Source organism: Chrysochloris asiatica, unplaced genomic scaffold (assembly GCF_000296735.1).
Source record: "Chrysochloris asiatica unplaced genomic scaffold, ChrAsi1.0 scaffold00018, whole genome shotgun sequence".
NCBI lineage: Eukaryota > Metazoa > Chordata > Mammalia > Afrosoricida > Chrysochloridae > Chrysochloris > Chrysochloris asiatica.
In genome coordinates this window covers 21,223,331-21,236,194 of record NW_006408536.1, presented here as the reverse complement: position 1 = coordinate 21,236,194, position 12,864 = coordinate 21,223,331, and the positions used below count along the sequence as shown (strand labels likewise).

The window sequence follows — 12,864 nt, the reverse complement described above, 5'->3', positions numbered from 1 at the left end:
CACTGTACCAAAAGGAAATGGTTAATGTTCAACCATTTCATGAGGTAGCGTATGATCAAGAGCCAATGATACCGAAGGAAGAAGTCCAATATGCATGGAAGGAATTGGCAAAGAACCAGGTACCAGGAATTCATGGAATAAAAATTGAAATCTTTCAAGGAAGTGAGGCGGCACAGGAGGCACTCACTCATATCTGCCAAGAAAATTGGAAGACAACTATCTGGCTGACTGATTGGAAGAGATCCATATTTGTGTCCATTCCAGAGAGGTGACCCAATGGAATGCAGAAGTCATCGGACAAGCTCTTTGATATCCCATGCAAGTAAAGTTTGGCTAAAGGTAATACAGAAATGGCTACAATCATACATTAACAGAGAACTCTTCCAGAGGTTCAAGCCAGATTCAGAAGAGGCCGTGGAACAAGGGATATCACTGTGGATGTCCAATGGATCTTGGCTGAAAGCAGAAAATATCAGAAAGATGTTTACCTGTGCTTTATTGACTATGCAAATGCTTTCGATTCTGTGGATCATGACAAGCTATGGACAACATTGCGAAGTATGAGTATTCCAGAATACTTAATTGTGCTCATGAGGAATCTGTACCTGGACCAAGAAGCAGTTGTTCCAACAGAGCGTGGGAACACTGAATGGTTTAAAATTAGAAAAGGTGTGCGACAGGGTTGTGTTCTTTCACCATACTTATTCAACCTGTATGCTGAGCAATAATCCGAGAATCTGGGTTCTATGAAGAAAAACATGGTATCAGCATTGAAGGAAGACTCGTTAACAACCTGCGATATGCAGATGATACAACTTTGCTTGCTGAAAGTGAAGAGGACTTAGACTTAAAACATTTACTGACGAAGATCAAAGAGCACAGCCTTTGGTATGTATTACATCTCAACATAAAGAATACAAAAATCCTCACCACTGGACCATAAACAGCATTCTTATCAACAGAAAAAAGATTGAAGTTGTCAAGGACTTCATTCTTCTTGGTCAACTATCAACACTCACGGAAGTAGCAGTCAAGATATCAAACGACGTATTGCATTAGGCAAATCTGTTGCACAAGACCTTTTTAAAGTGTCTAAGTACAAAGATGTCAGCTTGACGACTAAGGTGCCCCTGACCCAAGCCATGGTATTTTCAATAACCTCATATGCATGTGAAAGCTGGACAGCAAATAAGGAAGACTATAGAAGAATTAATCTTTTTGAGTTATGGTGTTGGAGGAGAATATTGAAAGTGCCATGGGCTGCCAAAAGAACCAACAGATTTGTGTTGGAAGAAGCACAGCCAGAGTGCTCCTTGGAGGCCAAGATGGCCAAACTTCATCTCTCATACTTCGGACATATTGTCAGGAGAGGGACCAGTCGCTGGAGAAGGGTATCATGTTTGGTAAGGTGGAGGGTCAGAGAAAAAGAGGAAGACCCGCCCCCCCAACAAGATGGATTGGCCAAGTGGCAGCATCGATGGAGTCAAGCGTGGCAACAATTGAGGTTGGCCCAGGATCAGGCAGTGTTTCGTTCTGCTGTGCATAAGTTTGCTATGGGTCGGTACCAACTCAATGGCACCTAACAACAACAGGGTTTCCAAGGAGCAGCTGGTGGGCTTGAGCCGGCAACTTTTGGTTCATAGTCCATTGCTGATCGTAGAGCGCCACACCAGGAGTCCTTGTTATTGCTGTTATTGTTGTTAAGTGTCGTCGAGTTGGTTCTGACCCATAGCGACCCTGTGTAGGGTTTCCGAGGAGCAGCTAGTGAGCTTGAACTGCTAACCTTGCAGTTCAAATGGCTTTGCTGTCTGGTGCATTAACCCACAGCTCCACACCAGGACTTCCCTGGAGTGCAGATGCAAATGGAATTTACTTTCTACTCCATTATGCAATCTTTACTCCCTGGATTTAGAGTAAATAAAGGATGACCTTGATGGGTTCTCCCAGAGAAAATCTAAGCCCCCCTGAGGTTTTGCAACCCTGTCGGAACCAACTCGAAAGCACTTAACAATAGCAACAATAATTAGAATGTAGCTTGTGTCCTGTGCTGGTACAAATTCTGGGGTGGGAAAAACTGACAATGCTAATACAGTAAAACCTACACAAGCTGGAAGCTGCCTGATGAAAACCTGTCAGAGAAAGAAAACGCAAATATTCTCTACTAAAAGGAGTAATAGAAGAGAGGTCAGACTGCATCTTGTCAAAGATGGAAAACTTGTGAGAGCCGGGAAAACATGGCCGTCCTGTCAAGTTCTGGCTCTTGCAGGTTTCACAGTAGCTCTCTCTACATACAGGTTCACTGTAGATATACACATACAAGGGGGCTTCAAAAAGTTTGTGGGAAAATGGAATTGAAAGATAATGGAATTTTTCCACATAGATTTTGGAGCCCCTTCGTATATGTGTATGTATGTATGTGTGTGTGTGTGTATCAGCTTTCTTTTGTTATGATTCATACACTATATAATTTACCCATTTAAAGGGTGCAATTCAATGGTTTTAAATATAATCACAGAGTTGCACAACCAACACCACTGTCAATTTTAAGGCATTTTCATCACCCCAAAAAGAAATCCTAGCAAACACTGATCCGCTCTATGGATTTGCCCATTTGGACATTTCATAGGAACACTCACTACACAGTACCACTGAATCAATTCTGATTCATTGCTGTTAAGTGCCATTGCGTCGGTTCCAACTCATAGTGACCCTGTATAGGGTTTTTGAGGAGCAGCTAATGGGTTTGAACCGCAGACCTTGTAATTCAAACCAACGTTGCAGTTCAGTGCTTAGCCTGCAGCGCCACACCAGGAGTTCTCTGAATTCTAGTGATGCTGTATAAATGGAAATAAACAACATGTGGTCTTCCATGAGTGGCTACTTTCATTTGACAATGACTTCAATTCATCCACATTGGAGCATGTATCAGTGCTTCATCCCTTTTTATGGGTGAGCCATAAAAAAGGACCACATTTTATTTATTCGTTTATCACCTGATGGGCATTGAAATTTCTTCCACTTTTTACCTATTGTGATTAATGCTGCTATGAGCAAGCTTTAGTATGGATATATGTTTTTGTTTCTCTTGGGTATATACCTAGAAGTGGAATTGTTAGTGCTGTAGGATAAGCACTGGACCACAAGGTCAGTTTGAACAGTAAGATCAGCGGTTCATACTTACCAACTGCTCCCCGGCACCTAACAACCACAACAACATGGTAATCCTATGTTTAACCACTTGAGGGACTGCCAGGTTGTTTTCCAAGGTGACAATTCTGCTGTGTCTGAAGATTACCCTTTCTAAGCCTGTCACAGTATATCTGGGCTCTGGCATGGAAGAGAAACTCAGGCCATTGTAAAGTTAACATCCATCTGAAATGTACACAAAGACTTTCACCTCAGCAGGTCGCAGGACAACTGAGCACTTAGGTACAAGCTTAATTGTGACATCATTCAGCAAGTATGGATTGAGAATACGTGTGTGTGTGTGAAATTTAACAAACGTCATAATGTGCAATACAGAGAGAGCTGAAAAGTGCACTTGGATGAACCATTGAAGTTCTGCCCTGGCAAGGTCGGGAAAGGCTTTCCCAGAACCTTCTCCGCTGCAGGCTCAGACCGTGCACAGTTAAACCCAGGAGACGTTCGCCTGTCTTCCTACTCACAAATAAACAGCTGGAGATACCAGTATAGACCAGAGGAACATGGTAAGTGCTCTTGGTAGGTGACCATTTGATGGATAAACGGGAGACTCAAGGTCACCATCTCTTTTTCCATTGACCACACTGAAGTCTTTGAAACTCAAAGACCATTAAGTGTATCCAAGATGTGGTATCCAAGCCCTTGGCCTGTGTTGCAGACTCTTCCATAACATTTGTTTAGCCAGGGTCCATTGCTTTTGCTGCCAGCTGGATCCTGAGGTGGAACGCTTGATTAAAATGAGGCTGGGAGCTCTCAGAAGGAAACCACTCCGCAAGTTCCCTAATTAGCACCATTAAACTCACCTTTCATTAAGGGGACTTTTAAACGGTACCCATCAAACTTTGCAGTACATTAAAAGGCTGCCATTTCGTTTATATTGCAATTTCTGGGAAGATTTTTAAGTTTTCCATTATTCTATAAGTGATTTAAGATGCAGCAATTGGTATACATTACAAAGAGAGCTATTAATGAAGCTCTGAGAACCCCCTCACACTGGGCATCGTCTCCCAGAGCATGACGGGAACATCTTGCAAGGTCACGGGCAGGAATAAGAAGTTGGGCTGGTGGGATGGGTGGGGGACAAGAGCATGTTGCATTCAGTCTTCTGGGCTTGACAAGGGTGGTTTCAGTAGCATGTACCAACACTGGAGAGGGTCTGAGGGTGGTGATCACAGAGGACATTGGTCTGATTCCAGGACAAATGAGAAGTAGATAAAAAGAGAAATAGAGACAAGCAGGTCTACCATACAGCTCTCTGCCTCCCTCCCTCCTTCCCTTTCTGTCTTGCTCTCATTCATAAGGGCTGCATTCTCCACAGGAACCTCACCTTGTCACCCAATCAGTAAGGATTTTTTCCCCTGTGAAAACTTGCCCCGGCTGAGGTGCTCCAACACCTAAAACTCCACACGAAAAAGAATTGTCTCCTTTCACTATCTGTTCACTATCTGTTGAAATGTGGGTGGGCTCAATTTTGTGAAGGTAAAAACATCTGCACATAGTCTAGGTAAAACACCAAGGACAGAGGCTCAAAGTAGTAGCAGTGATGACCGGCTCTGTGCGGTTAGGGACAGGTGTTAGTTTATTCTTCAAAGTATCCCCACCTTTTCTATTCTCTGGCAGGGGCAGAGGGAAGGCATCTTTTTCCCATTCCTGGGGTGGAGAACTAAGCACTGCACAAGCCTCTATGAAGAGTTGCTGTTGCCACCGCTGTCGGCAGTTCCCCAGGGGACATGCTTCATGCTTCACCTAAGCTGAGTTTCTCGGCTGGCAGGGCCATTTGGAAATGGTGTTGCGAATGCTCCGCATTCCACACTTCACCAAGGTCAAGATTTGAGAAACATAAACAAACGCCACCCAGCTAAATTGGAGCTTTGGTCCAAGGGGCAGGGCCAGCAGCAGGCAGGGAGAGAGCCACACCCCCTGGGTAGGGAGAGGGAGCAAGTCTGAGAACACTCCTGAGGGTGCAGTGGCTTGGCTGGATGTGGAAGGAGAGGAGGAGTCTGCTGCCAGGGAAGAAGGGGTAAGAGAGCAGCGAGAGTGTTCTGGCACCTGCTCTTGTGGCTGCTTTGGAAAATGTCCCTTCCTTTGGTGTTAGCTGCCCTCACCTTAGCCACCTTACTGATGGAGACCCATGTACAATGGGACAACAAGTTGCTATGTCCTGCCATGATCAGTTGCAGATCAGACATTGTGTCCCATAGGGTTTTCATTGAATTTTCAGAAGTAGGTCTCCTGGCATTTCTTCCTAGTCTTTCTTAGTCTGGAAGCACCACTGGAAACCTGTTGAGTGTCAGGTTGTTGGTGGTGTGTGCCATCAAGTCGGCTCTGACTCATATCTAGTCTATAGGGTTTCTGAGGAGCGGCTGGTGGGTTGGAACCACTGATCTTGCAATTAGCAGTGCTTATCTTACAGAGCCACACTAGAACTCCACTGAGCATCACTGTTATTGTTATGTGCCGTCAAGCTGGTTCCTACTCATAGGAACCCTGTGTAGGGTTTCTGAGGAGCAGCTGGTAGGTTTGAACCACCAACCTAACAATGAGCAGTACAGTGCTCATCCCACAGCACCACACCAGGGCTCTTTGAGCATCATAGCAACACGCAAAAGTGCCAGTAAGGTCCAGCTGATGGATGTACATAGGGTGCATTGGCCAGGAATCCAGCCCACCTCTCCTGCATGGAAGGTGAGAATTCTACCACGCACCCACCATCTCTTCCCTTAGTGCAGGTAGAATTGCAGCGACGGAGTCTCTTCCTGCTTCTCTGGTCCTCGGTTCTCCACTGGACACCCATCTCAGGGCTCTATCCTTGGCCCACAGTTCTTGGCCATTACACAATTTCTAGCGGTTCAACCACAGCCCTCTCTAGAACATTCTCAGGTCTCTGACTCCGGGCCTGTATCTGTTCCAGAGCCTCAGTTCCTCATCTTTCATTAGCATCCTTACTGTCACTCTTATGTTCAAAGCAGAACTTCTTCATCCACCACCCACCTCCTCACTCTGCTCCCAAGTCAGCTCCTCTTCCCAGCTTCTCTCTTATCTTGTTGTTGTTGTTAAGTGCCGTTGAGTCGGTTCCGACCCGTAGCGACCCTGTACAGGGTTTCCGAGGCTATAAATCTTTACGGGAGCAGAAAGCCTCATCTTTCTCCCGCGAAGCGGCTGGTAGTTTCAAACTGCTGACCTTGCGGTTCGCAGCCCAATTCGTAACCACTACGCTACCAGAGCTCCTTATCTTATCCGACATTAATTTAGACTGGAAAACTTCACAGCCGTGACTGCCTATAGTCTGCATATTTAATCAAATGCCACAGCCTAATTCTTCTTTCCGCTGAAATAAAACCAAAACCAGACCCTTGGCCATCTAGTAGATTCTGATGCGTAGCGACCGTCTGCAGGGTTTCTGAGGCTGTATATCTTTACAGGGACAGAAAGCCTCATCTGTCTTCCACAGAGCAGCTAGTGGATTCCAACTGCTGACCTTCTGGTTAGCAGCCCAACACACAATAACACTCATATTTTCCCTTTCTCTGTTGTTTCCAAAGTTGGAGCCAATTCTAAGCTTTGTGCTTAGATTAATGCCATGGTTCTCAAAACGTGGTCCCAGGACCAACACGGCCAGCATCACTTGGGAATTTGTTATAAATGCTGAGTCTCAGGCCCCACCCCAGGCCCACTACTGCATTAGAACCTCTGGGGTAGGCCTGGCCATCTGCATTTTTAAACACCCTTAAGTCGATACTGATGCTTTCGAAAAGTTTGAACCAGTGGATTTGTGTAATGATCTCCTGAGAGCTGTCCACAGTCCATCCTGAGTGTGTCTACCACATTAATTGACGTACTGTTATTTACTACCAAGGGTCTGCTTCAGAATTATCAATGGCTCTCAATTCCCTGCTTCCCAAAGGCTAAACTCCTTCACCTAGTTCTTAAAGCTCCGTTATCAGTCTCCACCTCTGTAAGTTTGTTCTCAGTGTCTTCACTCTCTAAGCCCCACACCCTCCACTCTGGTGCCTCCCTGGGCTACCCCACTTAGGGTGGATTCTGACCTTTAGCAATCCTCAACAGCTAAACTAGGAGGCTGATTTCCCTCCCTAGTTAGAAATACAAAGTAACATACTTAGTTGTAAAATGGGCTCGTGGAAATCAACCAAATTAGATTCTTTTCTGTAGTGATTGGCTTATTGCTTTAAAACATATTTACTTTTCTTTCTAAAAAAGTGCATTTTTTGGTGCCACTCTGCTTTCCTCATAGTCCAGTTTATGCTCAATGTTGTCCAGGTCTGCTTCTGTGGATCCAAGTCCTATTCACCATTGAGTGCTCTGTTCATTTTCAGAGCAATTCTGAATAAACAAATGAATGAATGAATAAGCAGCCTCCTTCATTCAGTTGGTCACAGGAAAAGTTATTTTGTTATGTTTTTTGTTTTCCCCTTTTAGCACCTGCAAAGTAGTTAATTGCAGGGTTCCTGGTTATATTGATCATCAAACTTTGTCTGCAGCCTGCCAGGATGTTGAACACAATCCCCTCCTCTACTGCCTAGATGTCCCTGGGGGGTGCAAACAGTTTGCGCTCAACTTTACAATCTTAAGGTTGGTGGTTTGAAATCACCCAGCAGTACCATGGAAGCAAGGCCTGGCTATCTTCTTGCTTAAAGATTACAGTCACAAAAACCCCATAGGGCAGTTCTACTCTGACACATGACTGGGTGACACACTGCAACATACAGGAGCAAAAGGAACCCTGGTGGTGCCATTGTTAAGTGCTCTGCTGGTAACTGAAAGCATAATATGCTGGTTCAAAGCTACCCCACGGCACCAAAGGACAAAGACCTGTCAACCCATAAAGATTACAGCTTAGAAAATCCTATGGAGCAGTTGTAATCTGTCACGGAGGGTTGCTGTGTGTCAGCATTGACTTGATGGCAACGGTTGTGTGTGTGTGTTTTCTTTTTGCGCTCTACTGCCTAGACCAAGTGTGGCAATGACTATGAGGTTGACACAGGTGCCAGCAATGTTTCTTTCTATTGTGCATAAGGTTGCTATGAGTCAGTACCGACTCAACGGCCCTTAACAACAACTACTGTCTAGACCTAGTTTTCAGTACCCTTTTTGCAACCAGGCACCCACTGCAGCTGTAGGATAGTCCCAGAGGTATGAGTCTCTACACATTAGCAAAGACACTACCCCATTGATGGGAATTATACTTGTAAGTCACTTCTCCAAAGTTAAAGGAAAAAAATAAATCCTTTCTTCAAATGAATTAATCAGGATGTAATGTTTGAAGATCATTTATAAACCCTCTACTGCGATCAAGTTTGGAGTCCTGGAATGGGGCTGTAGGATATGAGCTGGACTACTAACCACAAGGTTGGTGGTTCAAACCCACCAGCCACTCATTGGAAATCCTACACAGGATTTATCAGAGTCAGAACTGACTCAATGGCACGTAACAAGAAGAGTCATAAAGTTGATTCTGACTCACAGCGACCCTGTGTAGGACAGAGAAGTGCCCCTTAGGGTTGCTGAGTCTGTAAATCTTTACTGGAGCAGGTAGCCTCATCTGTCTCCTGTGGAACAGCTGGTGAGTTTGAACTGCCAGCTTTGAACTGCCCAATTCTTAGCCCACAGCGCCACCAGGACTCCTTATAAACCCAGCCGTACGTAAATGCCAAACACCTTCAACCTTTGAATAGAAGAACTGTGGTAAAGCAATTCTGTAAACCTGTAATTTAATAAGTGATGCATTTGACCCACAGAAAGAGTAGCTCGAGTTATCTGGGAACTTTGACCTAGAAGTCTATAGGTCTCTGTGGATGTAGGCATCCAAAGTTTTGAACAACCGTGTAATGTGAAGGGCATGAATCAGATGACTGTGGACATCTGTCCAGTAACTGCCACTGAAGTCACCCCAGCCCTCTTTTCTCCCAAGCCCATTGCCAGCCTCCCCAGCACCCCTGTGACTCACCCCCCATCAGTGGGTTGGAAAGGAGCCGGGTATCAGGAGGGCGCCCTGGCCCCAGGGAGGTGTTGTCGTTCCTGTTCCCTTGTTCACCATCCATCGCACTCTCCTGGCTCCGTGCTCCACTTCAGTTGCTCAGGAAAGTCCAAATTCCACGCCCCCCTCCCCTTGGGGAAGTTCTAGCTCTCAGTAGCTGGCTAAGCTGCTTGCATCCAGCCCAGGCATCTGCAGCAGGAGCAGTCCGGCAGCAGTCACCGAAGACCTACCTGTGGTCAGAACAGACACACGCACACACACACTCCCTCTCCACCTAGCTGGTTGGATGCCAGCCAAAGCTCTCACCAGCCCACAGCCCCAAGTCTCGCTGATGTCACGTCCTTTCCAAAACTTAGACCAATCAGTGAGGAAGCCTTGGAGTTTATCAGGAAGGAAACACAATTTGTAACTTTGAAGGTTGAACAGAACAGGGTGGGAGGTGAAGGTAACAATTTGAGGGCTGCGCTGTTGCTCCTGTAGCTGACACCCATTGGTTCTTTGGAGACCCAGAGGCTGCAGAGTCTGGTTCTTAGCTACAACTTGCTCACTCTTGCACACTTGGGAAATTAACAGCCCCGACCTCTCTGCACATGTGGTTTCAATTTTGCTGGGAGTTTCTTATAGGAAAATGTGTCTATATGTTATAAAAATACACATTTCGAAAAGAACTTTTGTTTTCTTCCTTTCAACTGCAAGGATTTCATTAACTGTAGTCCCTCACCCTCCTTTCCACCCACGCCTTTTAACTTCTCAATAAATAATTAACGGCTGCTTTTGGGAAAATGGGTTGCTGAGTGGCCTGGGGTGAGGACGGGGGTGGGGAAGGGGGGCGGGTAGGGGTGAAACCAGTATCATTCATTCCCTTAATTGTTCATTCTCAAAGTTAACTTTGGGAGGGGTTCATAGGGCTGCCTTTGCAAAATATTGGGGTTGTCTGTATACCTGCCTTCTTTGATAAGTCCCGGATCTTGGCACCCTGGGCTGATGGTTCAGGCTGGTGCTCCCCTCCCAGACCCTCTTCCAGGTGAAGGGGATTCTCCTCTGGGGGCAGCGGGAAGAGAAGGCCTCCGAGTTTCTCTCAAGGCAGATGTGTTGTTGTTGTTGTTGTTGTATGTGTGTGTGTGTTTTTAAGCCCAAACTATAGCCTCATTGTTTCAGATGTCAGAATCCCAGTTGGAGCATTTGGTAGCCAGTGGTAAGAGTTTGCAGAGTGTCCTTCGTCTTTTCAATTGTTGCATTCCCCTGCAGATATGAGGACAGATTAATCCTTGGTCATTTTCACATACATGTCAATATACTTTCATGTTGTTCTCTGCTTGGTGCACTTGATCTTGGCAACTTTTCCATTTCTGTGGATGAAGTTTACCACACTGCTGCTTTTATTGCAGAGCCTTCGGTAGTCCCTGTCACCCCCCAGGGTGGAGGTAGAAGGTTTCCATTTTTGTACTACTACACAAACAATGGGGACCATATTTTTGTACATCTGGCTTTTTGCACATAATACTAATATTTCTGGAGGCGAGATTCCTAAAAGTGGGATGTTGTTGTTGTTATGTGCCATGGAGTCGATTCCGACTCATAGTGACCCTGTACAGGGTTTCCAAGGCTGTAAATCTTTACAGGAGCAGAAAGCCTCATCTTTCTCACGCGGAACAGCTGGTAGTTTCGAACTGCTGACCTTGCGGTTTGCAGCCCGATTCATAACCACTACGCTACCAGAGCTCTTTGGGGTCTAAAAAGAATGCTCATACACATGTGATCTAGAGCTATTGACACACATATACGTGGGTACAAATGTTGTTAAGTGCTGATGAGTCGCTTCCGACTGACTCATAGCAACCCTATACAGGATTTCCAACGTACAGCTGGTGGATTTGAACTGCTGACCTAGTGGTTAGCAGTCTAGTGCTTATCCTACAGCACCACACCAGGAGTCCTGAGTCCAAATAGTAGTGGTGGTGTACTGTGGAGTCAGTTCTGTCTCATAGCGACCCTGCGTAGGGTTTCCGAGGCTGCAAACTTTAGGGGAGCAGAAAGCCTCATCTTTCTCCCACCTGAGTACAAATCCGGCTGGGGAAATTGCAGTTCGATCAGTGGACTATATCAATGGCAATTTCCTGGCTGTGATATTGTACTAGAGTTTTGATCGATGTTGTCACGGGGGGAAATTGAACAACATGTGCACAAGATCTTGCTGCATTATTTCTTACGGCTGCATGTGAATCTACAATTATTTCAATAAAATTTCCATAAAAAAAAAAAAGAGATGTTCCTTTAAAATTGAGATCCAAGACCAAGCTATACCAGTTATCAATGAACCAATTTCTATGCATTGGGACCCATATGTTAGTGTAGAATTGTCCTCCATAGGATTTCCAAGGCTATGATGGTCTTTTGGATAGACCAGTCTTTCTTTTGAGGTGCCTCTGGTTGGGTTCTAACCACTAACTTTTGGATTAGTAGTGGAACACTTAACCACTTGCCCCACCCAAGAACTCAAAATGGGGATTGTTGTTGTTAAGTGCCTTTGAGTCAGCTCCGACTCATAGCGACCCTATAGAGGGTTTGTGAGCAGCAGCTGGTGAGTTTGAACTGCTGATCTTGCAGTTCAAACCAACCTTGTGGTCCAGTGCTTACCCTACAGCGCCAAACGTGGCCAAATTTTTTCCCATGTTTATTTGCGCAATTAACTGAGAAGGTCATAAATATATACTTCTTCACCACTCCAACAAGAAAGATGTGAAAAACAACAAAACTTTATTTGACAGCAAATGAGAACTATATTCCCAACATAGACTGAGCCACGAGAAGTTCACAGAGGGATGCAGTGCAGAAGCTAGATCTTAGCACCATTCTTGGATTTTTGGCAAATTTCTTCAAAGTACAGCTTCTTGATTTTCTTTGAACTAAATTCCAACCCTCCCAAAAAAAGATTTTTTTTTTCAAAGTTAAGTTCCAAAATGACAATAAAGATTTGTATATTATCACCCTAGCACTTGAGTGAAAGTTATTAAAACAGTTTTTAATCTTCTCATATTGATAATGTTGATCTACACTTGTGAATAGGAGGATAGAAACTAATTTTTTTTTTAAATATTTTAACAACATCGTGGTAAAATATATACAAGGGGCTTTTCAAAAAGTTCATGAAATAATGGAATTACAACATAATGGAATTTTCCCACAAGCTTTTTGAAGCCCCCTCATATACTAAGGAGCTCTGGTAGCGTAGTGTTTACGAATCAGGCTGTGAACCGCAAGGTCAGCAGTTTGAAACTACCAGCTGTTCCGCAGGAGAAAGATGAGGCTTTCTGCTCCCCTAAAGATTTACAGCCTCAGAAACCCTATAGAGGGTCGCTATGAGTCGGAACCAACTCCACGGCACATAACAACAACAACATATACTAAAGGAGGCCTGATGTGGTGCTGTAGGATAAGCACTGGACTGAAAAACACAAAGTCAACAGTTCAAATCCACCAACCACTTCTTGAAAACCCTAAAAAGGGTCATTATAAATCGGAACCAACTCATCAGCACTTAACAACAACAGCCCAGGAAACATCAAAAGAAGATGGAAGGAAAATGAAGAAGGAAGGAATATGCAGAATGAGCGTACCAAAAAGAATCGGTCGCTGTTCAGTCATTTAAGGGGTACTATATAGCTCTG

The 12,864-nt window shown here is 44.8% G+C and overlaps 1 protein-coding gene across 1 annotated transcript in view; it reads right to left on the bottom strand.

Moving 5' to 3' along the window:
• Nucleotides 1–9,260, bottom strand: part of ASB9 (ankyrin repeat and SOCS box containing 9) — a 31,464-nt gene extending 22,204 nt beyond the window's left edge. The window contains exon 1 of the mRNA XM_006835693.1: nucleotides 9,167–9,260. Within this exon, the coding sequence (XP_006835756.1) occupies nucleotides 9,167–9,260 (94 nt within the window). The remainder of the gene's footprint in view (nucleotides 1–9,166) is intronic.
• Nucleotides 9,261–12,864: the final 3,604 nt, after the last annotated feature.